Source organism: Anopheles cruzii, chromosome X (genome assembly GCF_943734635.1).
Source record: "Anopheles cruzii chromosome X, idAnoCruzAS_RS32_06, whole genome shotgun sequence".
Classification (NCBI taxonomy): Eukaryota; Metazoa; Arthropoda; class Insecta; order Diptera; family Culicidae; genus Anopheles; species Anopheles cruzii.
In genome coordinates, this window is record NC_069143.1 from 179,431 (window position 1) to 206,105 (window position 26,675).

Here is a 26,675-nt window from a genome sequence, read left to right on the forward strand (position 1 = left end):
CCTCTCTCTCTATCTCTCTTTCCCTCTCTATCTCTCTCTTCCTCTCTTTCTCACCTTCTTTAAAAATTAAACGCAAACTACGCAGTTCCTCCAACATCACACTACTTCAAGATGGATGGAATGAGGGGTGGTGATAGGTGGAAGAAAAGGCTTTTAAGTGAAACCAATCGATTTAGAGACCACCAAAACCTAAGAAACGATACCCATATTGCCGTAGGACGTATTTTAAGGATTGGGGTTGTATGAAGACCCTTCCTTCCCCTCGTCCTGTAAGGACCAAATTTAGTCACATGGTTTCTCAGGTGACCAGCAACCATTGTGCAAGTTTTGAGGAAATTCGATTCATAACTTGTGGAGTAATTGATGTTTTTAACAGTAAGTTGTATGGGAGGGCAAAGAGCGGAGTGAGGGGTTTCTAACCTTAATTATTGCACTCCCCGGCCCCACAAACCCTTGTATACCAAATTTCGAGTCAATCGGTCCAGTAGTTTCGGAGTCTATAAGGAACATACAGACAGAACTTGATTTTTATATACCAGGGGTGTGCGTTGAGAAATGAACTGTTAAAAAGATGGCTGTACCTGTCGATTGGGACTTCCCAGTTTAGCGGTTCATTCATCATTACCTTGTTTTGACATGCGGAAAATGATTTCTGGTCGAGAAATAAAGAAATAAGTTCGGTGGGTTGCATTGAATCATTGAAAGGGTTAAACTATGTCCACTTTTGTGCCTGAAAATGACGTTTTGCGGGGATTATTATTTTTCTGCTACTCTTGAAGAAAACTGCTTCGAAATCGCACCAAATGCTTTTTGGGACTTGGTTTTGGAAGATCGCTGTGCTTTGAGTGGTTTAAAAAACTTCAAAATGGCGATTTTGATTTTTCAAAAAAAAGCTTTGAAGGACTCAAAAAAAACGGACTTTCTGGTGGGACAGAAAGGTGTGGTGTTTCACAAGCTCCTAAAACCTGATGAAAACGTTAATTCCGATCGCTACTGACAACAAATGATCAATTTGAACCCTGCATTGTTCGAAAACGACCAAAAAGCTGTTCCAGTTTGTTTAATGGAGACGCCTGGTTGCCCGTGGCAACAGCCACCAAAAAACAAAACTGTTTCAGGATACTATCAAATCACTTGGATGGGAGCTGCTATTCCTCCCCGCGTTATTCACCAGACTTGGTTCTTTCCGAATATCATTCATTTTCATCAATCCGACACGTATTGGCTTAGCAAACCCTTCGTTTTTCTACGAGGAAGTCGAAATGGAATGACTAATTAGTTTACTTAAAAAGTCGAAGAATTATTTTATCTGGGAATCCATGGTTAAGCAGAGAGATAGGAGAAATGTATAGCTAGCGATTGCACATACTTCGAATAAAATAGAAATTTGCATACAAATTTTATAAACATTTTTTTGTGTGTTAAAAAAGTCCGTTTCTCAACGCACACACCTAGTATATAGATGAGAGATTTAGAGCCTGAAGCTTCTTTCTATAACGACTATTATACATTCTATCCAGTATCATTATACTGCTCCCCCTAACGGTTGGGAGGAGATCACGATTTGATATTGACGGAGATATAAGAAGCCGTTGTTTTGCATAGTCTTCTTTGCAGTGTTTAGTGGCTGTCCACTGACTGTGGCAACACTGTGCGTCTACACAGTTAACTACAACCCCCGCTTGCCCTTGTAGGTCTAGCAGTTTGCTAACGACTTGGTATTAATGCGTCGGTGCGGCTTCTATGATGACGCATATCTGTTTTATGGGTAAAGTAAAGACGATATTATGAACTGCAATCATATTGTGTAGTTAGAGTAGATTGCTAATTTAATTATTTTAATTTGTTTTTGATGCACGAGATTCGTATATATGTATTTACATAAGTTCCAAGTCTCAGCCATCTTAGTCTTCAGAGTTTTTTTTAATCTTAGAAGAACGGACCGGCTCGTATTTATATAGTCTTCAGAGTTTGCTGATATGAATGCCGAGTTTATGAAAGTTGTCGTTTCTAAGACTAACATAATAGAGAAGTGAATCTAATTTGTGAATCTAATACGATCAGTAACCATGTTACCCTTTCAGTGCATAATCATGTTGTCTATTTTTTACTCTGCGTTACTCCCACTGATAGAGCAGTCGGTAACGCTCTTCGCTGTCAGCGCAGCTGGCCTGGGTTCGAATCCCGGGATCGGTTGTCACTCAACCGGCCATGGTTTCGATTCCCGATACCGGCGTGACAGGGGGGTTGGCGCGGGGCTAACAATCCCGCCCGTAAAAATTAAATGTTATAGAAGAGCATCAGAGATTAACATTGTCACTGGTGCAGGCCAAGACTGCTCAGCGGTTGTAGCGCCAAAAGAAGAAGTATTATCTTTTAGGGAATAACCATATTTATATTTATTGAACAACGTGGTGGAAGGATTCGATGTGAGAAAATGAGTGAAATTCTTCCATAGAATGCAACACACATAAATACGGTTCAATCTACACATTAAACCACTCTCCTTTTAACTTCTCTCCACTGCCAAGCTTTAATTTGCAGATGGAGCCATTTTTGGTTAAGACGAAATTGCTGTCGAAATTACCAATGAGCAAATTCTTGTAACTCCAAAATATTGCAGAGGGATTTCCATACGAGGCACCTGAAATGGCAAAATTAGGATGATTTCGTAGCTCAACGGATTCAAGTTCTACAAATTAACGAACAAAATCCAATGGTGAAATGAAAAATAATCTGGAGCCTTTCATTAAAGTAAGTAAAAGTATCATGAAACATTTTTGAAATTAGGGCGAATCAATTCAACAATACCTTGATATCTCACCATTCATTTCATTTTCTCATCGTTTTAACATTAATTAGTTGGTATATTGTGAATAATATTTTGTTTCTTTTTCTTATTATTATTTTCATTCATTCTCTGTATTAGAAAACAGCAAGATCAAATTTCTAGTGTGCATTATGTGAAAGTGACCATCTTGAAGAGAAGGAGAAACAAACCGAACCCAATCATTTACATAAGCAACAACAATTTATGTTGAATGGAAAAAATATGTCAACGAGTCATGCAATCAACGGCATTATCCGAGCTCACGTGCTTTTGAAATCGACCGTGCTGGTGCTTTTCGTGCGAAAAGTATAATAATCGTTAGTAACAGTAGAAAGTTATCCTGTTGTAATATGTTTACAGAAACAAAAGACAAAGTGCATAGTGTATTTAAAAGATAACTAGTTTGACAGTACCATCGACTTTTGCGACAACATCGTATTCACTGGCGTGCTTCACGAGGTTTAGTGTACATGTGTGGTTGTGTGCGTTTGAATGGACAAAGTCTGGTAGGACGGTAGGCGCAGCATTGAAACACAGCAGTAAGTGCTCCCGTTTTCGACTTTGGTCGGTGGTGAGTGGTGGAGATGTTGAAATGTCCCTCACCAACGCGACGAACGACTCTAATTGCTGGGACGATGATTGGCAGCAACGGAAGCAGCATTGGCAGTCCGGAAATGCCGACGATTGCATCGAACGGTGTAAAACCGTTCATCATAAGTAACGGCCGCACCGGTGGGAAAGGAGTTTCCGTTGGAGTTACCCGAGGTACTATCAGCGTTAACAACGGCGGCGATGGTAGTGCGACAACGGTGGCGGCTGTTGTCGCAGCGGAAGCGGCAGTAGATCGACGATCAACCATACCTAGCGTGGTTTCTTCGAAAGGTGAGGAACCCTTCTCTCGTTGTTAAACGAGTCAAAAGCTCAGGGTCATATTCTATTACCTCTACATACATATCCGGCTTCAATCGACGAGCGGTCTTTGCCTGCTTCAGGGAACATTTCCACCGCTCGCGGTCGAGAGCCTTCGCCCACCATGTCTGTATACCGACCGATCTCGCGTCCCGGTCGACGCAATCTCTCCATCTCATACGGGGCCTACCACACCCCCTCTGTCCCTCTGGACGGCCTAAGAAGACTTTTCGGGCAGGTTCGTCGTCCGCCATTCTCATGACATGACCAGCCCACCGGAGCCTGGCGCAATGCACACGCTGCACGACAGTGAGATCGTCGGACATTGCATACAGTTCGCTGTTGTAGCGGCTCCTCCATTGTCTCTCCTCACATACGGGGCCAAATATCAATCTGAGCATCTTTCTCTCGGACGTGGCTAAGAGGGTTTCGTCAGTTTTCGTTAATGTTCATGTCTCAGATATGTATGTGACTACTGGGATTATAAAGGTTCTGTATAATCCCAGCTTCGACCGTCGCGACACAAGATGTGAGCGAAATAGTTTCCGCAGACTGTAGAAAGACCTGTTGGCTGCTAACACCCTGGCGCGAATCTCCTCGATTATCCCCCCGATTACGGTTTTCAATTACTTGAGTTGTCAATCTCAAATGGCAAACTCAAGTGTCGGCATTACGGTTTTCAATTAGAGAAGCTCCGAATGCTAAATGTGCTAAAATGTGCTAAAAAGCTTAAATGTGAAAGCTTGTCAAGCTCTTTGAGTACGAACTGTCATTTCTGGTGCATTTTTGTAAACATTGCACACACAGATACACATACACAGGTAGCAGTTCAGCTGTGCATGCAATTTTTGTTATTACATTTCTGAAATTTTTAGATGTGTAAAAGGTTGTAACTCGAAATATTGTAAGCTGGCGGATCACCGAGATCACGACTACAAGTTCGCGCACGAAATAACGAACGAAACGCGCGACGGCTTGTGCGGTTAGTCCCGGGTCGCACAGCGAGTTCGGCTGCTAGCTGGTCCCGTTCTCCAACGCGATGAAAGTGATCGATGATCGGCAAGCAACGTTCGGATTCGGTGCGGCTCTGTAGGCGGCCATAATAACGAGACAGTTGTTGGTTCAACGTTTACGCGTTTACAATTACGCGTTCTCGGTGTACATGATTATTTGTTCTTGTTGTACACCAATGTGTGAGCTACTGAGTTCCCTATCTATCTATCTATCTATCTATTGGTGGCGCGAACGCACGATTCGGGCTATGGCCGCTTGTATCGAGACCCTCCAGCTGTCTCGGCCTACTGCCCTGCCTCTCCAGTCTGCTACAACGAGCAGGTCCTCGCTCTTGGCCTACCGACTGGTCTCCTGCCGTGTACCGTTCCCAATAGCGTTTTCTTTGGTAGCCTTGTTTCGTTCATCCGTATAATGTGGCCCGCCCATTGCAATTTTTGTTTCTTTATCATGGTGGAGACCTCTGGGTCATCGAACACTGCATAGATTTCACTATTATGCCTGATCCTCCAGTGCTCTCCATCCTTCACTGGGCCTAGTATCCTTCTGAGGATCTTTCTCTCAAAGGCATTAATTTTGTTTTCTTGGGACTGGGTTAGGACCCTGAGTTCCCTATCACTTATCCTATTTGCTGTAAAGCAGGCTCTTAGTTAGGCAGACCTACTTTGGACTAGCGACAGTGGCAGTAAAGGAACTGAAAATACTAAGATTCTTCGCAAAATTTTGCGAAGTAAATTTGGCAAATTGAATTTTTCATCACCAAAATACAAACTATCTTTGAAAGTATCACTATCTTTGCACGGCGCAGCATAAACAATACAAAATAATTGATAAAATCAAAGACATGCTAACAGAACGGCACTTTCCGTTGCAAAAAGTTGACGGAAACTCGATTGTCAAATTCGAGTCTCCGTTTGAAAACCATAATGCCGTGACAACTCGATTGATCGAGTGAACAAGTTCATCCAGCCGAAAGCTTTCCACAGAGAGCGTTCATCCAGTTTGCGTTTGAGCGTTTGAGAACTCAAACGGTGCGCTAATAGCAAAGTGAACTCAGATGACCGCTTGAGTACTCAATTAGAGAATGATAATCAGGCCTATGGTCCGCAACTTACTCAAGGCCTATTAAAGCCTTTATAATGAAGAGATTACAAAGCTTAAAGATTAGAACTCTCACCTGGTTTGTGACGGTGGTTATGGTAATTCACACAAGTTAAGTTTAGACGGCATTCCGCAACTAGTCGTGATCGTATACAATTTTACTCTGGTTGTGTTCTCGAATGCGGATTTGAAATCCGTAAGGAGCCGGTCTTCAGCACTGTTATACCCCTATAATAGCTTTATAATAACCTATTCTGTAGCCCTCTGCCGTGATAAGTGATTCTTCTTCTTATGCTGTAATCGAACCCAGGCCAGCTACGTGACAACGACGAGCGTTACCGACTACTCTGCCACCGAGGTATCAACGGCGCATCAACGGGGTTTCTAACCTACTTTCTCTCACAGTGTGTAGGGTAAATGATGTCGAGATTCCAATCATTAGCTTCTGACTGCTCATTGGTTTGTTCACTGAGTATTCCACCAAAGTGCTGGGCCCATCATGAGAAAATCTCTGGCTGGTTATTGATTAGATTTTCAATCTTGTTCAGTCAGCAGAAATCCTGAGTTGAACTTATTTCGGTGACTTGCTATCGCTTTGTAAAATAGTCTTGTAGGTCCGTATTACACTATATTTTCCTTAAGTTCACGTAGAATTCACCTTCTAACAACCGTTTCTTTTGAGAAAAGAATCACAGGTGATATAAAGTGTTTGCAGCGAATAACGCTTTACCTTTCCTTTAGTAACTCATATTTAAAAAATGAGTTCTGATACTTTCTGACAACCCAAGCTGAAAATACATCAAACGCAAATTTCGTTTGATAACTTTCGAAGAAGGCGACCTGATTTGAACAGTGTCTTGTTTCTTTCTTTGTTATATATTTCTATCACAGAGATGACTGTATCGCCTAGCTCCTCCTCGAAGATACATCGAAAAGTGCTCCGATTTCCGTCAAAGCGGTACCCGGGGAAGGTGTTACCGGGCAAGTTGGCCTCGGCCAGTAACAAGTTCACGGCGGTCTCTAATCGTGCCAATCAGCTATCGCGTAAACAGACGCTAAGCGTGAGGACTCCACCATCAGTCAACTGTGATACAAAGCCAAACGGAACCCTTATGCCGGCGTTCGATCATCCGGTTCCAGGTGGTACTGTCAACAACAGCGCCAAGCGTCATTCACATCATCAGCACCGAAACGGTGTGTACAATCATTCACATCTCACAGCAGTCCAAAGAAGATCGTATGGTGAAGGGGGACTTGTTGTGTCGCCCACTCCACCCACTCACCATGCGCATCAAGGAAACGGCGACACCTTGCCGAATGATTGGTAAGTGATCTCTGAATGCAAACTATGAATGCTTTAATGCTGTCTTGACTGAAACACTGCTCAACTTAATTTGTTCGCGGGAATCCCTTATGACGCACTTGCCACCCGAGCCCATGAAACCCGGCTATGAATCATTCACAGAGTCTCGGCAGTAAATGCAACCGCGCGTCATTTGGCGGAATTTCCTCGTGACGGATATTATTAAGTTAGTTAGAAAACAGGCATTTACTATGAAAAGTGAAGCAGTAACTAAAGACGGTGAACTAACAACGTCACTGACTAACACTATCAACGACATACCGCAGGAGATTCGCGTTCGTGTAGAATGACCTATTGCTGGCAACCATAAGGTCATTCTGGAGTGTGAAGAAAATATTACGCTCACATCTCGTGTCGAGACGGTCGGAGCTGGGGTTATGTATACAAAACTTTTGAAATTGTTGCTTTCACATACACCTCTGAGACGCCATACGCCTTTTATCTGGTATTGTTGCATTGTCGACATTAATCTAGTAATAGGTGTCGTTGAGCTCAAACAATTATGACATGGCTTTTCGTATGCTATTATTTTTTTCTTTTTTGTGTTACGTAACAGTAGCTCAATGTTGTCGTCAGTGTCTTCAAGTCCTCGCTCATCTCTAGTCGCCACAGTAACACTGCCTACAACGGGCTCCTCTCCGGTGAGTGACTTGTCTGCAGCTTCATCCGTATCCTCTGTCGCCTCAGTGGCTCCCTCAGCCGTCGTTCCGCCTACCATTATCGCCAATAGCAACTCCTCCTCTAGCTCCGGCAATAATAGCAGCAGTAGTTCTTCCAATGCATCCAGCGTCACCCATCAGTCCACTACTATCTCTCCAGTATCTTCATCGCCACCAGCAGTGTTGTCCACCGCCGCTGGAATCACTTCCTTAACAGGCACTTCCAACCGGGATGGCAAGGTGCAGCTCCAGATTGTAACCCAACCAGAGCAGCAGCACCGAGCTCGCTATCAAACCGAAGGTTCCCGCGGTGCCGTAAAGGACCGCAGCGGTAACGGATTTCCGGTGGTGAGGCTAGTCGGCTACAATAAGCCCACGGTCCTTCAAGTGTTCATCGGGACCGATGTAGGTCGGCCGTCACCGCATATATTTTATCAAGCATGCCGGGTCGCGGGCAAAAATTCCACAGCGTGCATCGAACGCAAGCTCGATGGGACGACTGTTATCGAACTGCAACTGAAGCCAGAAAATGGCATGTCGGTCACGTGCGATTGCGTCGGCATCCTCAAGGAACGTAACGTCGATGTTGAGCATCGCTTTCCCGACCAGATCACGTCGCGCACAAAGAAAAAGTCCACTCGTTGCCGGATGGTGTTTCGAACCGTGCTGAATACTGACGATGGCCGCAGTGAGATACTCCAGGTCGCCTCTCAGCCCATTGTTTGCAGTAAGTTGCGCAGGCACGGTAGGGAAAAGGACAACGTAGATCACGGTTCATTAATTTGTATTTTAAATTCTATTCACAGCACAACCTCCAGGCGTACCTGAGATCTGTAAAAGATCCTTTACCAACAGTACGGTTACGGGTGGTGAAGAGCTGTACATTCTTGGAAAAAACTTCCTCAAAGATACACGCGTCGTGTTTCAACGACGTAAAGCGCTCGGAGTTACTCCATGGGAACAATCAATTGTACCGAACAAGGAATATATGCAACCCGTAAGTTAGAATATTGGATGGGAAATGCGAGCATGCGGAGCCAATCTGGATTGTAAGGATAAGGATTGTAAACTTCACTCATATTGTGTACTTTTATTTGTTAAGGCCCATTTGATTTGCGTAGTACCACCCTACGATCAGCAAGAAATCTTGGAACCAGCTTTGGTGAAGATGTACATCGTGTCGGGCGGCAGGAAAAGCGAGGTGCACGATTTCGTTTACCTCCCGAAGGGAATGTGCGCGTGCAACATACGCCAGCAGCACCGCGGTGGCGTTTTGTCCTTGGCGAAACTCCAACAACCCCATCAACAGCAGCACGAACAACAGCAACAAAATCAACATAACTATTTTAGCATGCTAGCAGCTGCTGTCGTCGCTGCTGGTGGCGGTGGGTCTCTCCCTGATTGTACTGCAACCACCAACATCATCAATACAGGACCTACCACGAATCGTCATTTTGCCCTCAATAGCAACGAAGGTACGCCTCATATTGTCTCCAAATGCCATCTATATCACTTCCACGCCACCAACATTTGTTATCAAACAACTACTTTTCTTATACATACGGCCCGGTCCGTTCTTCTAAGATTAAAAAAAACTACTTTTCTTAGATCGTGCACCTTAAAGCTGTAAGGTCACGCACACCCATTTTCTTATTCACACGCAGCGTATAGTAACGATCAACAGCAACATGAATAGTGTATCCTTTACCACAACTTTGAGTCACAAAATCGCCTAACAGCTGCCTAAAGAAATAATGCAAACCGCGAACTTATGCATTTAAGTTTTTGGATCGTGGCATTGCATCTTTTTGATCTGTTTTACTTGGAGAATCCAAGTGCATTTTCCCCACGATTACCCACAAGTGTACTTTGAGAAGTTTCACCATTTACCCACACTATTGTCGTTTGGGACCAGGTGAACAAAGTTGGATTTGCCCTTGCCTTCCTAGAACTGAACCTAGCGACTTAAAAAAGCTAACTTTCATTCCTCTTTGAAGTTCATTCTTTGAGGCTTCTGGGACAACGCACAGCAAAAGCAGCCACTGGTGGTATCAAGCGCCATGGTGGTAACCGACTACCATAGTTGTCGGATCTATCCTGCAGTCGTTGCTCTTTGAGAACTTTCAGTGCATCGCGTAGGCACCGCACCAAGCACATAAGCCATGTTCCCCCAAAATTCATTGCTATAGATGATTTGGTGAGCGACCACTGCTAATGTCTTCAGCTTGTCTAGTCTATTGTTGGTAGGTAGGAGTGTCTGAGTACAATCCTTTTAGGCCGGCATTAGATTCTTAAAAAGAAACAAAAGTAATGATAACCAATAACAAATACAACTTGTGTCATTTAACGAGTTGAGTGGTTGTGTTCTGTCTTCCACTTGCTCTATTTTACAAACTTATGTTTCTTTTTTTCTATTTATCTTTACTGTCTTCTGGCTCTCTATCTTCGTACCTTTCACAACCGCTAGTCAGCGTTGAATTGGTTTCCATGGTTTCTATCATAATTATTTGGATATTCGTTTTATTTTCTCTCATTACCGCTTCACAAACCCACATTTTTCGGGCATCGTCTTCGGGAATGCTCCTGCCTTATGGATCCTTCTCGCCGGTGACTACCTCAATAGTAATAGTTTGTTTTTATTCTGCCCATTCTTGTTCAATGTTTTGTTAGCAAACAAGAGTTGTATTTTTAGTTATAGAGTTTTTAAAGACTTTCGTTAATTGTTGTTTTGCGTGGTTGCCATGCTACTGCGTTTTTCTTTTCGTTATTCGATTTTTTTATCTTCCCTGACTAAGGTTTATCTGCTATGATGTATCTTGTTTTATATTTCATCGTAAACACAGTTTGGTTGAGTATTGTATTGGTTCTTGTAATTTAGACAAAACGTTTTTTAATGTAGATACATTCACTTTTGGATTAGTTTGCCTTTTACGTGTGCACCCTTTATTAGAGTTGAACAAACTGGTGTGGTCTTAGTATCGTGCATGAATACGCAAGGCAACGGAAATATGTTGTACATGTTTTCCGTCGTGTTCTGTTACATTACATTTATCGTGAACAACTAGCACCGACCCTCACTCTTCATAGGAGATAATGGTTTTAAAACTGTTCTGCTTATTCTAGTTGTAGGGAAGTTGGTTATAGGTGTTAGGTGTTGTTTCGAAATAGTTGTTGGATACATAGATTGGGTTGCGATGCTTAGTTAGTTGTGGAGTGGTTTGTGCTTGAAGTAAGTATCGTTTTTGAGAAAGGAGACGGTTATTTAATAGCAATTTAGTATACGAAGGTGTATAGCACTTGCTTCGCTAACGAACGGTTTTTAATATGACACAAACTCTCTATCTCTTGGTTCAATTCTTTTTTACATATACAAACTTTTATTCGATTTGCGATTTTCTTCCATCTATTCTGTATCTTTCTTGTTTATTGTTTTCCATTTTTCTTTTCTCTGTCTGTTTTCTTCTATTATTCATCTACAGTTAAGTACGAGGAGGAAAGTAACCATGAGCTGCAAGCAATGTATATGCGTAATACATCGACATCAATGTTCATTGAGGAAGGTATGATGCCACCACCGATAAACATTCTACCCACCGTAGCGCCTGTTGTCGGGGCCGGTTTAAGACGGCCTTCATTGGTAATTGATCAGCAACAACAGCAACAGCAAATGTCCTCCTTCACAGGCGCCTCATCGCAGAGTTTTAAGCCGGAACTACTAGACGAGTGCAGTCAAGGTTCGCTCGAAGACGATTCACTAGATCAGTTTCCCGGCTCAGCCGACAACTCACATGATGATCTGGCTGTTGGTAGTCAATTGAGTACGATCCTTTATCGGCGGCGTAGTGTTAGACAGCCGAGCATGGATATTACTGAGGACAGTTCCTCAAATATATCACTCTTGACCCCCGAAACACACTTGCTAGAAATGAGTGGTGGTGGCGGCGGAGGTGGGTTACTTTCACTGGTCGACCAGATGGATGGGGTTCGGCTCCTCCAGGAGCAGCAGCAGCAGGAGCAGCAGCAGCAGCAGCAGCAGCAGCAGCAGCAGCAGCAGCAGCAGCAGCAGCAGCAGCAGCAGCAGCAGCAGCAGCAGCAGCAGCAGCAGCAGCTGCAGCAGCAGCAGCAGCAGCAGCAGCAGCAACAGCAGCAGCAGCAGCAGCAGCAGCAGCAACACGAGCAACAACAACAAGAGCAGCAGCAACAGCAACAGGTCTCTGCTAATGCAGTGGACGTGGCAATTGCGGCAGCAGCGGCCGCACAGTTGTTGCCGCCCGGTGTACCAATTGTTTCTATGGAGCAGTCGTCTGCTTGCGAAATGGCGACGGCCGTAAACGTTGCTACGACTGCTATCCTTGCACACAACGAAGATGCAAAGAAAGCTGTACAGGACTTCATATTGAATGCGGCCGCCGAAATACTCACTGCTCAAGAAACCTCACTCGCTACGCAAAAAACGATAGATACATTAATATCGATGAGTACGCCAGAGTTGGTAAACGTTGGCACAACCTGTCCACCGGTTCTCCAAACTGTTGGATCGCATTTCGTTACTCCAACAATGGATAAACAACAACAAGAGCATCAGCAACAAATGCAACAACAACAATTGCACGATCAACAACAGTTGCGTGAGCAGCAACAACGACACTGTGGTGTCTTCAATTCGATTCTTAACGAATTAAATCACCACAGTCCTCACCCACAGACCACTGACCTAATGCTCCTTCAACAACAGCAGCATCAACAGCAACGCATTGATCAACATGCACAACAGCAACAGGAAGCAGTGTCTCATGCCCAGGCACAGCAAGTAGTTGCACAAGCACTGGTCACAGCCCAACCGTTGCCGGAAAAAATGGAAATCGGGATGCCGCTTACATCTAACCAGTCAGTGCCGCAAACACAGCCCCAACAGTTGCCTGCGCAGCAACCGATGGACACGTCTGCTGCACCTGTCACCATGAGTTCAGGGAATATTGATGATGCCATGATACTACCGACGTTGGGAGCGCTAGGTGCCTCAAATCAATCCGTCGTCGATCAATCGCTTGTCGATGAATCGCGTGATCTCACGGGAATGACCGATAACGAGTTGATACATTTCATCTGTCCGAACGCGTTTGATTCGAGTAGTTATTCATTTTGCAACATATATCAATTTTCACATGTAAGCAAAATCATAATTGTTTTTCTTTTTGGTTTTTTTGTAGTGTAACGTTTCGTCCAAGTAAATCCCCAACGGTGGAATGTAAACAGCAGACAGACACAGCAACTGTTCATATTACCTTCCAATATGTGTGATGGTTAAACATGATAAAAACTTATCACTGAACGAATTAGAACTATCGAAACTTCGGAGAAAAGTTTGTGTCCATTAATTTTAAGACAGCTAAAAGCAGGTTCTTTGTAGTGACTAAACCTTATTTGTATGGATTTGTTATTTGAAGCAACGGTTTAGCGATTGCAGTGTTTTCGTATGTCCAATTAGGTGAAAATAATTGTTATTTTTGCGCTGATAGAGCAGTTGGTAGTGCTCGTCGCTGTCACGCAGCTGGCCTGGATTCGAATTCCTGGATCGGTTGTCACGCAGCCGGCCATGGTTTCGATTCCCGATACCGGCGTGACAAGGCGGTTGGCGCGGGACCAACAACCCCGCCTGTAAAAACGAATCGTTACAGAAAGCATCCAGAGATTAACATTGTCTCTGGTGCAGGTAAAGACCGCTCAGCGGTTGTTCCCGAAGAAGAAGAACTGTTATTTTTAAATACTCTGATGATCAAACAAAAACAATTGAAAAAAAATATATCTTTTTTGGGATACAGAGAAGGGTACAAAAATACAAAATCTAAAAGAAAAGATAGTGTTGTTAACAGAGAAAGAGAGAATTCGTTCAAAGTATCTAATTGAGAAATCTTCAAAAGACAACTTCTATGCAAAACAAACTATTAACTTCCATGATCAAATAACTGAATACATACCCCACTGAAAACTATCTATTGATCAGTAAATGAGCGTGGTTAGCTGTAGGGAGAGAATCGCGAATATTACTCGTAGGTCGGTCCACTTAGGTGTTGAGGGACGCCTACAGAATTTATGTTGACTTTCAGTTTTGTTTATTTATTTATTCTTACAAAAAAAACTATTCGTTTCATTTTTCACTCTTCCTATTTTTACTTTTTCAATTTCACTTTTTTGTACTCATCTTGTCTTCAAATGGGTTAAAAACACGAGCTTAAATCATTCCAAGCTCATTAGGCTCGCAAATAATTAGTATTTCATACTTCGTACTTTACGTCTTGATATTTCAAAAATTTTATTCCAATGTTTAACAACAACAACGAAAATGTTATACATAATTTTCAAGTTCACAGATTGCAAAGTACTTTTCTGTAAGATACATAAACTTAGCTATATCAACTGAGGATGGGGAAAAGGAAATCCATTATTTTAGAGTGAAATTCAAAACATTATTTAAGATACTTCCGATGGTCCGATTTTCGTCAAATATGTACCGTTTTGTTGGAAAATTTGTTGTTTTTTCAAAGATAGGCTTATAATGCCTCTCTTATAAAAGGCTTAGTCGTTATTGGCGAAAAACTCCAGCAATCCCTTTTCACAATCCTTTCTTGATCTCAGTTTTTCATCACTCAGGAAATTTTGTGATACCCGAAAAAGGTGTCAATCGCTTGGTGCAAAGTCCGGACTATACGGTGGATGCATTAAAACTTCCCAACCAAACTCCCAAAATATTTGGCAAGCCACTAAAGACGTGCGTCACATTTCGTTGTCCGGTTAGAACACAAAACCTCTTCCGTTGGCCGATTCTGGTCGTTTTTGGTAAATTGCTAGCTTCGAACGGTGCAATAATTGATAGTAGAGATCTGAATTTTGTGTTTGGCCACACGAAAGCAACTCATAATACACGATTCCTCTCAAGTTTCACCATATAAACCTTACTGGTCGTAAGTCCTGGTTTGACCACCCTGTAAGCTGCTTCACCACGCTTAGACCACGATCATTTCCACACAGTATTGCCATATGTATCCCATTTCACATCCCCAGTACCCAGTTTTGATAGGTGTAAATAGGGTGGCACCCAAACATCGAGCTTCTTTGTGGATCCAGCTTTGCGCAAATTGCTTAAAACTGTGTGATGGTTAATCTTTGGCTTCTGGCCGATGCTCTGACTACTAACATGCCGACGACGATTTTATCGACGTGTCTGCCTGGCCGAGGTGCATCTTTAAGATCGAAAATAACTGAAACGGGTCAACAAAACCAAAATTTATTGCAACTAGCTGTGAGAGTATCGGCACAACAAAGACCATGCACAATTTCAGCCGCCTAGCTTGAATTTTTGCCTTTTTCAAAGAAAAATTGTAAAATGTATCGTATTTTCTCTATGGTGACATCCATTGTTAACACCCTGTAACTCACAAACGAATAAAAGAAACAATAAACAATGAAAGCATCTTTTTAAATGTGAAGTATCAGCTTTAAAACAAGCCTAAACTTGAAACTATACGATCGATACTTCACGAGATATCGATCATTAAAGTCATCTACCGAGAAAATAATGGATTACTTTTTCTCCAGCCTGATATATATATATATAACCTAGAACAAGGGAATTCTGCGGAAATTCGATCATTTTCAGTGGGAGAATTCAGCTCATTTAAAACATAAAATAATTTAGAATAATAATCATAAAAAGAATATACAGATCAATGTTGCCGGTGGACATTTGATCACGTATTATTAGAAAAAACATGAAGTAGATACAAAGAAAATGCAAAAATAGTAATTCTGGCTGCCATATTCTACCTTTAAATAACCATGTCAATCATTTAATGGAGAAGTACCATATCAGAAGTACATCTTCTGTATCGTACAAGTAAATGAAAAGATCTACTAGTATGTAGACTGGTTTGGATAAGTAAGAAAAACATGTTTAGTATAAAGAGGGTGAAACATGAGGAGTAAAAGGAAAGACGAGGAAAGGTAATGGCGAAAGGGGTCCAAATAACATGTTAAAGTTTATGTCTTAGTAAACTAGTACACTTTAAGTGAATAGTGATGCCGGATGAATGAGGATGAAGAAGATGAATTTACGATGAGGGAACGAAGTGTAAGAGCGATTCATAAACAGCATTGCATATTAGTATAAGTGAAAATCAATGGATTTTTTTAATATATTTGATTTCTTATACGACAAAGCTTTAAATACTAATTGGATACGAAGCCCCGAAAAAAAAACAAAATCAGACAAATATTCTAGCAGGATATCTGATGAAAAAAAAAAAAAGGAAAAGAGCAAAAATATTATGAGACGTTGTAGCCAAGTGATCAAAATGATAGTTACAATAGACAACTGAAGAAAAGTACAAAGAAAATTGGAACCTAGAGGAAAAGTAAAAATGTTTTACAACACTGAACATGCCAGTACGTTAGCATGAGGAAGCATCACAACTCCGTATCATTTCTTTATTTGTTTTGTAATACTGTAGATTAAAAGGTTAAAATCGTGTTTATGTTTATGTTCGAATGCTTTCGAAAAATTGTCAACAGAAACCAAGATATATACGACTGTGCAAAAGCCCAGATTTAGATGAGTTTGGAAATGTTTTTATGCTTTAGCTCCCGTTTGTATTCCCGTTTGCATGTTTGTTTTCCATAGTTAGTCCTATCGCGCAGCGTGAATTGTAAATTAAAATTGTTCGTTTTGTTCTAGTTTTGCATATTTTTAATAGGAAATAGAAAGCTAGTGGTTTTTTAGTTACATGGTTGTTTCTCACTTCGTTTTATTTTTTATTTACTGTAATTACTTCAAGGTGAAATTATACCTGCGCCATACTTGGTGATACATGCAATATAAAAGTTTAATTGGTAGTTAAGTTCCAACAAGTTATTTTAGCATTGACTTGTTAATGCACTGGGTAACTTAGCATAACGGTTATTTTAGCGCTTAGAAGCATTGTTTAAAATACTTTAATTTATTTATAGGAAAACTAGTTTAAGAAGAATAGATTCAGCAAAATTGAAAACCTAATGAAGTATCTACCCTTGTCTGTTTCACTGTTTGGAGAAGGTTCTTTACAATGTATGCATCGTAGATGTTAATTAGACAGATAATACTACGCGTTCATTGCCCATGTTACATGGATAGGAAGCAAATGGCAAGTCATATTACAATGTGTGCTCGAAATCAAGGCATTCATAGAATGTAAGGGGACGTTCAAATGTAAGAGATATGCAAGAGATGACACAACATATTGCCCTTCGTAAAATTCTTATGATATTGCTCTAATCGTTATAAATCAGACGTAATCAAAGTGTCACAGCACCAAAATGTGCTTTAACTAAGACGAAACGGCCGAGAACAATTTTTTATAAAAGTGTCATTTATGTAGTTGTTGTAGCATTTATTATAAACCATCAGTAGTACTATCGTTACCATTTCAGGAATGAACCAAACTGTTTACAATTAAATCAAATAAATTCTTAAAAACTTTTATGGAATTTGATTGTTTTTTTTCATAGTTACCTTTTCTCGTAATGCTAGTCGATTCGAAAATATTAATGACTGAAAAATATTTATTTCTTACTTCATCATCAGTGGTTATGATGATAACGTGTGAGCAATGTGTTTTTTATACTGATAGCTTTCTGTTTCTGAATTTTCTAAAATCGCATCGTTCAGTAGAAGGTTTCGGAGCCATATCCCGGCTATTCGTAATTGTATCGGTGCTCTGTGCAATTCTTGATGGTTGTCGGTCAGCTGTAAAAAAAGGTGAAGGCCAAGATTTTGGAAAAATAAAAAGGCGTTCAGGTGTTTTCATGCTTTTGACCTTACAGTTTCGTCTAGCACGGCCAAACAGTATTTTCTCCAGTCCGATCACCGGCGATTCAAACAGCAGTGTCCAGAATACTGCAAGTGTTAAAGTAAATCCGATGTCTCCCCAAAACTGATACGCGGCAAGTAAATCACTAAAATAGAAGGAGTGTCGGGCGGCTCCAGTCATCATCAACTGGATGGGAAGGTGTAGCAAATAGATCGAGTAGGAGAGGCGCCCCAGTGGTTGCCATACGGTTGCTCCAAGAAAGTGATCGACAGCTCCGCCGTACCCGTTCACGCAGGCGAATATGACCCATCCGACGGCTGCAGCCCAAGCGACACGGTTGAGTGCTTCGTACGTGGCGTCGGCGATGATTGGTAAATTTTTGTAATCTGTCTGGTGTAGAGGATAGGCCGCAAGTATGATGGTCAACATGGCACCCGAGGCTGCAGTCCATCCGACGGACACAGCCAATGGTGACATTTGCACGCGATTTTTTCGGGTACGTTGGAGGGTATATCCGTATGCGAGCCCCACTAGCCACGCGCCCATTCGTGTATGAGTTGGGTAGTATGTGTACGAATGTCGAACACGGTCGGAATCCACCGCAAGGAACGAAAGGCGCAGGTTGTGCATGAGAAACAGTACGAACACAGTGACCATCGAAGTAAGCAACAGCGCTCCTAAAAGAAGCAAAATTCTACGGCCCCAACGCCACAGTGGGTAGACTAGAAAAGGCGCAATAAGATAAAGCTGCATATCCACCGACAGATACCAGGAGTGCCCAAGGCACATCTCGCGAGGATTAACGTAGTTCTGTACGTAGAGGAGAGCTGACCACCAGTAGTCGCGGCATGTATCGGCAGTTAGGGACATGGCGCCATCCCAAAATGGGCCCGAGCCACTGTAGCGCATTAGTGTGGCAGAGTATAGGATTAAAGCTGCTAAGGCTGGTGTTAGTCGGAGGTAGCGATGCAGGTACATCAACGGTAAATTAAGTCTGCCGTTTCGATCCAACTCGTTCAGCATACTCCAACAGGTCAGAAGTCCACTGATTAGGAAAAACGAATCGACAGAAACGGTGGATGCCACGACAAGCATGCTGTGATAGGACCGGATCCACTGTTAAGAAGTGAGAAACATAAAAACCAAATTGACGACGGTGATTGACGGTGATACTATTAAGTTATTGAAAACTCACCGTGAGAATCACGTGGGAGTTAACTAGTGGTATCATTCCGATGCGAACATAGTTATGGCTAAAGATGACCCAAACCATTGAGAGTACGCGTATTCCATTGATACACTTGATAGTGCTGGGTTTGCCTGTCTCGTTTCCAAAGTCTCGATGGTTGGTAGTTGCAAATAATTTCAAAGCATTGGAATACAGCGAAAAGATGACCAGGTTGTACCGAGGTTTAAACCTAATCCACCGTACCAGTGTATCATACGCTGTACTCACGAACATCAATAATCCGATCAGAGCAAATATGAATCTACAGCAGAGTGATCATTGGCAAGAATAAACTGATAATTCAGTCTAAGCCCAAATATGTGTTGTATCCGGAAAATGAAAGAAATACTCACATAGCGACGTATTGAACAGTGCCAATCGAAGGCGGTATTGAGTTGCACACCATATCAATGGCCGGCAAGGCAGGATAGGTCTCATTAAGTAGCTTCAGAAAGTATGCTGGACTGCAGGTTGTCGGTATACAGGACCCTAGATGAACTGTCCATGCACCTTTGGATGTGCCCGGCATGATACGTTGCGTAGGAACAGGTAGTATATGCTCGAGGGAAATGGTAAGCAAACAGTATGCCCCTTCAATGATGTCGTGTCGCAGACCAACACATTGATCATAGTTACCCAGCTCGTAGAGGTTACCGGCTAACACACCGGACGGCCACTTACCCCATGCATCTGCGACTAAAAATGCGATATAGCGATAAGCGTATTATTTTATTCTTATTTTCTGCTTTGTTCGCTTTGCGTTCATCGCGGAGCAACGAACTCGGGACAACTTTGCACATCTTTCTTTTTTTTCGAGAGGCTTCGCTAATGCAGTTTGGAACAGACGGTTGCGTAAAGAAAGGATAAGAAGTGTGTCGCGCTGTGTATTTGACGCTACTGTTTGTGACATAGATTATCGAGTGCTAGAGGTTGAAGAGCTGTGACACTTGAAGCAATCTTCATTCGTATGTATTCTATAGTTTTGTTTGCTTATCGGAGTGAACGTGCGTGAAATAAATGGAGTAGATAGATTAAAAATACAATTGAACTCTTAGTAGAAATAGTAAAAGAACGTTTTACTTCTCAAAAGATATAAAGCATGTACCATGTAAATAGCATGCATCTGCTTATGAACGAAATTCTGGGATTAATTTGTTCGATTCGTAGTAGCACTAAGAATAACAAGTGAATTCCTGATAATTTTATCTTATTTGTTTCTAGAATTTTGAATAATTTTATATATAATTTGTTATCACTTACATTCCAATGACCAGATTTCTTTTGCTTTCAAACCAGTAACCACTGCCTTGAGCTGTCGATCACAAAGCGTATCGTTAGGCAAACGAAGCGCATCCAATATGAAGTGCGATGGTCCAAACACGCTGTACTCGCCGAATACATTTTCATTGGCAAGTATGATATGGGCAATTCCGAATAACCAAAACCACCAAAGCAACATAGTATTATTAATTAGGCACGAAAGAGGAACTCACGAGTATCGTACAACTTTTAACGGTCAACTGTGCAACACCGTCGAAGTACAAATGAGCTGAAACAAATGTTTAGATTGTGTTTTATAGGAATTAACATTTTCAGTGCCTGATAATGAATGAATGATTGTTTTTATAGTTCACTCGACTACTACTTGAGTTTGATTCTACTTTAAGAGGATATGCTCGCCGAGAGTTAAGTGTGGTGAGGAAAGATAACTATTAATGAACCTTCGCTTTCGATTATAGAGATTCGATCTATTCGAGATTGTAATTTATAGTAAATTATTTCTTTTGTTACAGCGAATCAAAAGGGACGCCTAATTTTAATTATATACAAAACCCGATGCTCCTTGAATCACGCAAAATGAACCTGGTAGAAAAGAAATTAATACAGCACTATAAAGATACTTCCACCTTTTAATAATGGGTGTCCCTTTTAGTGTGAGACTACACAAAAGGACGAAAGAATTTTCCTTTTCGTTCTCTTTTTTATCAATTTCACGAAATTGACATCATAAACTTAATTACCTACTGCTATTGGCTGTTTCGTCCCCCTTGGTCAACAGGAATTGAATTGAATGGACAGTTAGAAACAGAGAGAATGGTATTGGAGTACGAAGCCAGATATTATATCTGTAGACGTGAAGCAGAAACACAAACATGAGTCCTCAATTTGTCACGCATAACACGATCGAGCTGCTTGGTTACCATTCCCAGCTCATGTACGATCATATCCCCCTGAGTCACACGTCCTCCTCGAATACACAGTTATTGAGCACAAAATCAATCATTATTTCCACCAACGTTTCTGGTGGCAGGCAACCTTGATACCATACCAACCATATGAATATTCCGCATACTCGCAGCCAACCGCACCGTACAGCTTAAGCTGTAGATCCGTTTTGGTCATCTGTAGGAACAGTTCCGGGTTCGTACGAAGGTGTTCCAACGTAGCGCACATCAGTGAGGTGACTACCTCTAACAACTTCACACTGTGCTGTCCCTGAAACCGAGAACGTCAGTCGTGACATTGTGCAGCACGATTGACCAAACACAACATGGCCGATACGTGCTTTTTCTGTGTCGCCCGCTCAGACGCCATCAAAATCTGTTGCACGTTCTCTGGTGCTGATTAGGCCTTTCGCCACATAGCTTACAACAGCTTTTCTACGACTCCTAGCGAGCGGAACTTTTTCTGTATATTCTGCGCTCCCGTTCAGCTTATTCGCTGCATCGTAATCTTATACACTCTCCCCATCGGAGTCGTTATTCTCGTTGAAACTGCAGGAATGTATCCTCATTTTGGTCTATTTGGTTTTGCATGTTCGAGTCGATTGGGATGTATGCGCATCATGATACGCATAAATCTACAATAGAACAAAATCAATACTAAGACAAACCTTGCCAAGGCCCGACAAACCCTAAGTTATTAACGTGCCTTCTGCATCCGATTCCAAACCACATCTGTAGTCTGTAGTAAAGCCCGGTCCACACGTTACGACTTCTCTGCTACTTTAGTCTGCACAGACTAATGTTGTTATCGTATCGTAGTAATCTGTGGAGCGTCCACACGCTACGACTTCATAACGACTTCATAACGACATAACGCAAACCCGATACGTTGTGCTCACTTATCGGTCACAATGATCGAGGAAATGGCTTTTAAACCGAAGCAATGATTAAATTTCGATAAATTCCGTAAAAAAAACTCGCGCATCAACATGTCAACATGTCAAACCACCATCGAAACACGCACACATGAATCCAAGTAAACAAAGCGTTTGACAGCACGAGCTCTCGAGCTAGCATCATTCGAGGTGTTTTTTTATATAGAATTTCCCGATGCGGGAAACATTCTGTTTCCCCTCCCCCCCGACAGGGTCTATCTGGTAGAACAGGAGGCAGGACCGCGATGCATCATCGCCCTTTATTTAGTATTTACGTAGAACATAGATATAGATCTATCTTGTGCTACGCGCATTCACAAGCCGCGGATATAAACGTATAAACAGTCTCAGCTCCGTCAGTCACCCTTGCCTTCTGTTTTATCCGGCTACAACCGCAGATCGGTCTTTGTGGCTTTCTATAACGCGCTTTCGGCGTACACGCGCTGTCATTCAGTCTAGCCAGTGAAGCGTCTATAATGTTTGCTATGGTGCAACATAGCCCTTTTTTAGATTTAATTAAATTAACCGTAACCGGTACGGTTTAATCTTTCGAAACCACGAGGACTGAAATATCGCCATACAGGAATATTAGTGACTCGGAAGCATTTGTTTACATCCGCCTATAACCTAAGCTAACCAGAGCCGAAAACGACTACAGTATGCCTCCTAAGGTGCAGAAGTGTTCTATTTGTGGTACGATTGCTACAGAAAAATGGTACATGCTCGACAGACGTTCGATCTGTTCCGTGTGCCACGACATTCAGTTGAATCCCCCATTGGAGCCGCTGCACGAAAGATCAAACGAACGACCTGCAGCAACCGGGTCGAACGTGACCAACGATACTAAAATCGAGCTGATGGATGTTGAAGATATTACTACCGGGACATCAAAGAAAATTGATATTGGAAAGAACCAATCAATTGACCCCGAAAAGTCCGCAGAAGGAATGGAACACGCTGCAATGAGTACAGGTGTGGCTGAGCAGTCCGAGGCGACGGACACGGTGGCTCCACTCGGTATGTATTCACCTCGACGTCTACGACGTCGTATTTGTCCTGTAACGCGACCTCCAGTGCGCCGTCGAGTGAACAAAACCGGCCGTGGTCATTTCAACTCTAAGGCTAAATCGCGGCGTACACTGTTGAAGAAACCACCAGCTAAATCGACTCGCGAAACGGCCTCAACGAAGGCGGTAGCACAGCTGTTCCATGAGGTGATTTCCGAAGGCTTCTCGATCAAATCAGAAAACGCTGTGAATCGGAAGTGAACCATCAATGAAATGTTTTATTTCGTTCCTCTCGTTGTAGAATATCTGCTTTCAGGAGAGTGATATCGTATCCCTGGTCGATGTGAAGGACAACATATACTATGCGCAAATACGGGGCCTTCTTATTGATACTTATCGCGAGAAAAGCGCCACTCTGATGTGGCTGTTGCCGACCACCAGCAGTCCACCGCCAAACGTTGGTTTCAATCCGGCCACATATATGGCAGGGCCTGTAGAGGAAACTCCGCGCCACTTGGCCTACATGAAGTTTGTCATGAGCGTTCCCAGCAATTATTTTTTGGATCGACACAATCCGTTCCCTCGTCCAGAGACCTACGGACCGACCAACACAACACAGGGTAACAACCGTAACTATGTGTGGACCAACATCTGCACTACGGGGATAGGTGAGCAGTAGCGTTCTAGGTCATCAAATTGTATATTTTCTTTATATAAAATAACATACCCCAGCTAAGCCTTCCCCGGGTGGTGTCCTCTCAAGGTTCTATGAGACGGGAAACTGCATAGCTCGTGCGTTGAGCTATGCCCATCTTAAGCCTAACCTATTCTAATCAGTCTATGCTTAGTTTTAAGAATGTAAAGCCAGAGGCCCCCGGTTTTCTAAAAAATCATACCAAGAGGCACTGGCGCCTGGCGAAAGCCTACCACCCGACGTAACAACCCTAACTATGTGTGGATCAATATCTGCATTATGGGGATAGGTGAGCTGTAGCGTTCTAGTAAAATAAATTGTATATTTTCTTTGTATAAAATAACATACCACAGCTAAGACCTCCCCGGGTGGTGTCCTCTCAAGGTTTTATTAGACGGGAAATTGCATAGCTAGTGCGTTTAGCTATGCACATCTTAAGCTTAACCTATTCTAATCAGTCTACCAGGTGTATAAGCTTAAATCCGCTTTTTGCTTATAGATGGCATTAGTGAGCACATTAAGCTGTCATCGACACTTCATACTTTTTTTTTGCAGGGGTTTGACACCTGTTTACTTCAATCAGTGCACATCATAAGTGATTCCATACAATAACACATTTTTCCTTGCATAATCATGTCTAGTATTGTGCCAGAAAAAAGGCATACTGCGGTGCCACACGGTGCATAACTATAACACGTAACACGTAACATAGTGTCAAATCTGGTATGCGCTCTGTATAACGTTGTGTTCTGCGCCCTGTATAACGTCGTGTTATAGGGTCTGCTGAACTACAACGCTTTTGACGCCTAGTCGCTGTACTATCAAAATTGTTATATGAGACTGTTATATCTGCTGTTATGCACCGTGTGGCAGCGCAGATATGCGGGAAGCTCTACTTTTTTGCTTAAATTTGAAAAAATCGGCTGCCGAATCGCATCGAATGCTGGCAGAGGTCTATGGTGACAGTGCATTATCGGAAACCACTTGCAGAGACTGGTTTCGTCGGTTCAAAGACGGCCATTTTGACTTGACTGACAAGAAGCGTGAAAATCGACCCAGAAAAGTTGAGGACCATGAATTGCAGGCTCTTTTGGATGAGGATGATACCCAATCGCAAAAAAATGCTTGCCCAGCAGTTAGGAGTTATTCAATCAGCCATTTCCATACGTGCCATGGGAAAGGTTAAAAAATTAGAAAATGGGTACCCCATGAATTGAACGATATTGGCAGATGGCATGATGGCATGAATTGGCAGATGGAGCGACGCCGAAACACATGCGAAATCTTGCTTGCTAGACAAAAAAGAAAGTCGTTTCTGCATCTTGTGGTGGCTGGCGATGAAAAGTGGATATCATTTGAGAATCCAAAACGAAAAAAATTTTGAGTCGATCCCGGTCAACCATCAACTTCTCTCCCAAGGCCAAATCGCTTTGGACGCAAGATGATGCTGTGCGTTTGGTGGGGTCGGCCAGGTATCGTCTACTATGAGCTGTTGAAACCTGGAGAAACTGTCAATGCTCACCGCTACCATCAACAACTTATCAAATTGCACCGTGCTTTGCGTGAAAAAAGCCCGGGGTCTGAACAAAGACATGAGAAGTTGATATTTTTCCACGACAACGCCCCATCGCACACGTAAAAAATGGTCCAAAATTTCTTTGATACACTAAACTGGGAGGTTCTACCTCATCCCGCTTACTCACCAGACCTGGCCCCTTCAGACTATGACCTTTTTTTGTTGATTGGTTACGCGCTTGCCGAACAACACTTCGATTCGTATGAAGATGTCGGAAAATAGCTTGACGAGTGGTTTGCCTCGAAAAATGAAAAATTCTTTTGGCGTGATATACACAAATTGCCAGAGACGTGGAAAAAATGTATATCTAGCGAGGGAAAATACTTCGAATGAATTATTTTTTGGCTTTCTATTTAAAAAAATAGGTTTTTTGACTGAAAAACAGCGGATACACCTGGTATGCTTAGTTTTACGAATGTAAAGGCAGCGGTCTCCAGGAACTCTAAAAAAGTAATGCTAAGAGAGCCCTGGCGACAGGTGAAAACCTGCCACCCGACGACCGGCACTATCCGGTGTGTGGTGGACACAGCCCCAGCTTATGTTAAGTGGCATTGTGTACTAGGCTGCTCATTAAATTCGGAGCCTCGACAAGAAAGAGCGCTGCTACGAGCCTGATTTTTTTTGTGATATTGGTACACTCTTCAAATGAACGTATGTGAAGTTTCATTTCAATCGGTCACTTAATTTTTTTTTCACAAGCTATTTAGTATCGACATGTCACAGTATTTTTTACAATGGAAAAAATCAAGTATGTGCAGTGACTTAATTTTTATTTTTGGAAGGTTTAAAAGCAAAGGAAAATTATGAACGAATATTGAAAGTGTATAAGGACTCTTCACCTTTAATTAGGGGGTTAAAAGAAGGTTTTCTGAGTTTAAACATATAAGCCTTTAAGACGAACCATGTCAAAAACGTGAAAAAAAGGCACAACACCTCAAATCGTAGAAAAAATACAGGATATCGTTTTCGAAAATCATCGAACCACTGAAAGAGATTTACTATAAGGCCTAGCCATCTCATTGAGCAGTATAACCAGTAATTTGACTGAAGTTTTGGGTTCTTAAAAAAATTTTGCAAAATGGGTGCCGCATTCGCTAAAAATGGAACAATGCACCCAGTGCAACAAATGGCAAAAATCCATAAATTAAAGTTCAAATTGTTGGAGTATCCACCCTATTCACCAGATTTGGCCCCTAGCGACTTCCATCTGTTTTCAAACCTAAAAAAATCCTGCGCGGAAAGCGGTTTTCATCAAATGATGACGTCATAGCAGCTGTAAAGCATACTGTGACGTG

General features: G+C 42.2%; 3 protein-coding genes across 5 annotated transcripts; 2 read left to right on the top strand and 1 right to left on the bottom strand.

Moving 5' to 3' along the window:
* Positions 1–3,465: 3,465 nt before the first annotated feature.
* On the top strand, positions 3,466–13,347 carry LOC128271900 (nuclear factor of activated T-cells 5-like). The gene is made up of 7 exons (XM_053009619.1): positions 3,466–3,712; positions 6,743–7,175; positions 7,771–8,600; positions 8,680–8,870; positions 8,976–9,348; positions 11,353–13,002; positions 13,084–13,347. The coding sequence occupies exons 1-7, from the start codon at positions 3,466–3,468 to the stop codon at positions 13,086–13,088; spliced, it is 3,729 nt and encodes a 1,242-aa protein (XP_052865579.1). The 3' UTR covers positions 13,089–13,347.
* Positions 13,348–16,274: 2,927 nt separating this feature from the next.
* LOC128274438 (nose resistant to fluoxetine protein 6) lies at positions 16,275–21,795 on the bottom strand. 3 transcript variants are annotated; one of them, XM_053012655.1, is made up of 6 exons: positions 21,145–21,795; positions 20,204–21,069; positions 19,297–19,639; positions 18,911–19,205; positions 17,727–18,831; positions 16,275–17,651 (listed from the first exon to the last, which is right to left on the bottom strand). In XM_053012655.1, exons 2-6 carry the CDS (start codon positions 20,400–20,402, stop codon positions 17,524–17,526), a joined length of 2,070 nt encoding a protein of 689 aa, XP_052868615.1. In that variant the 5' UTR covers positions 20,403–21,069; positions 21,145–21,795; the 3' UTR covers positions 16,275–17,523. The 3 variants fall into 3 exon arrangements, with proteins under 3 accessions (XP_052868615.1, XP_052868623.1, XP_052868606.1); XM_053012663.1 differs by lacking the exon at positions 20,204–21,069 and having other exon boundaries at positions 21,277–21,795; XM_053012646.1 differs by having other exon boundaries at positions 20,204–21,795.
* Positions 21,796–22,762: 967 nt separating this feature from the next.
* On the top strand, positions 22,763–23,789 carry LOC128271992 (uncharacterized). Its single transcript, XM_053009737.1, has 2 exons — positions 22,763–23,317; positions 23,412–23,789. The coding sequence occupies exons 1-2, from the start codon at positions 22,763–22,765 to the stop codon at positions 23,787–23,789; spliced, it is 933 nt and encodes a 310-aa protein (XP_052865697.1).
* Positions 23,790–26,675: the final 2,886 nt, after the last annotated feature.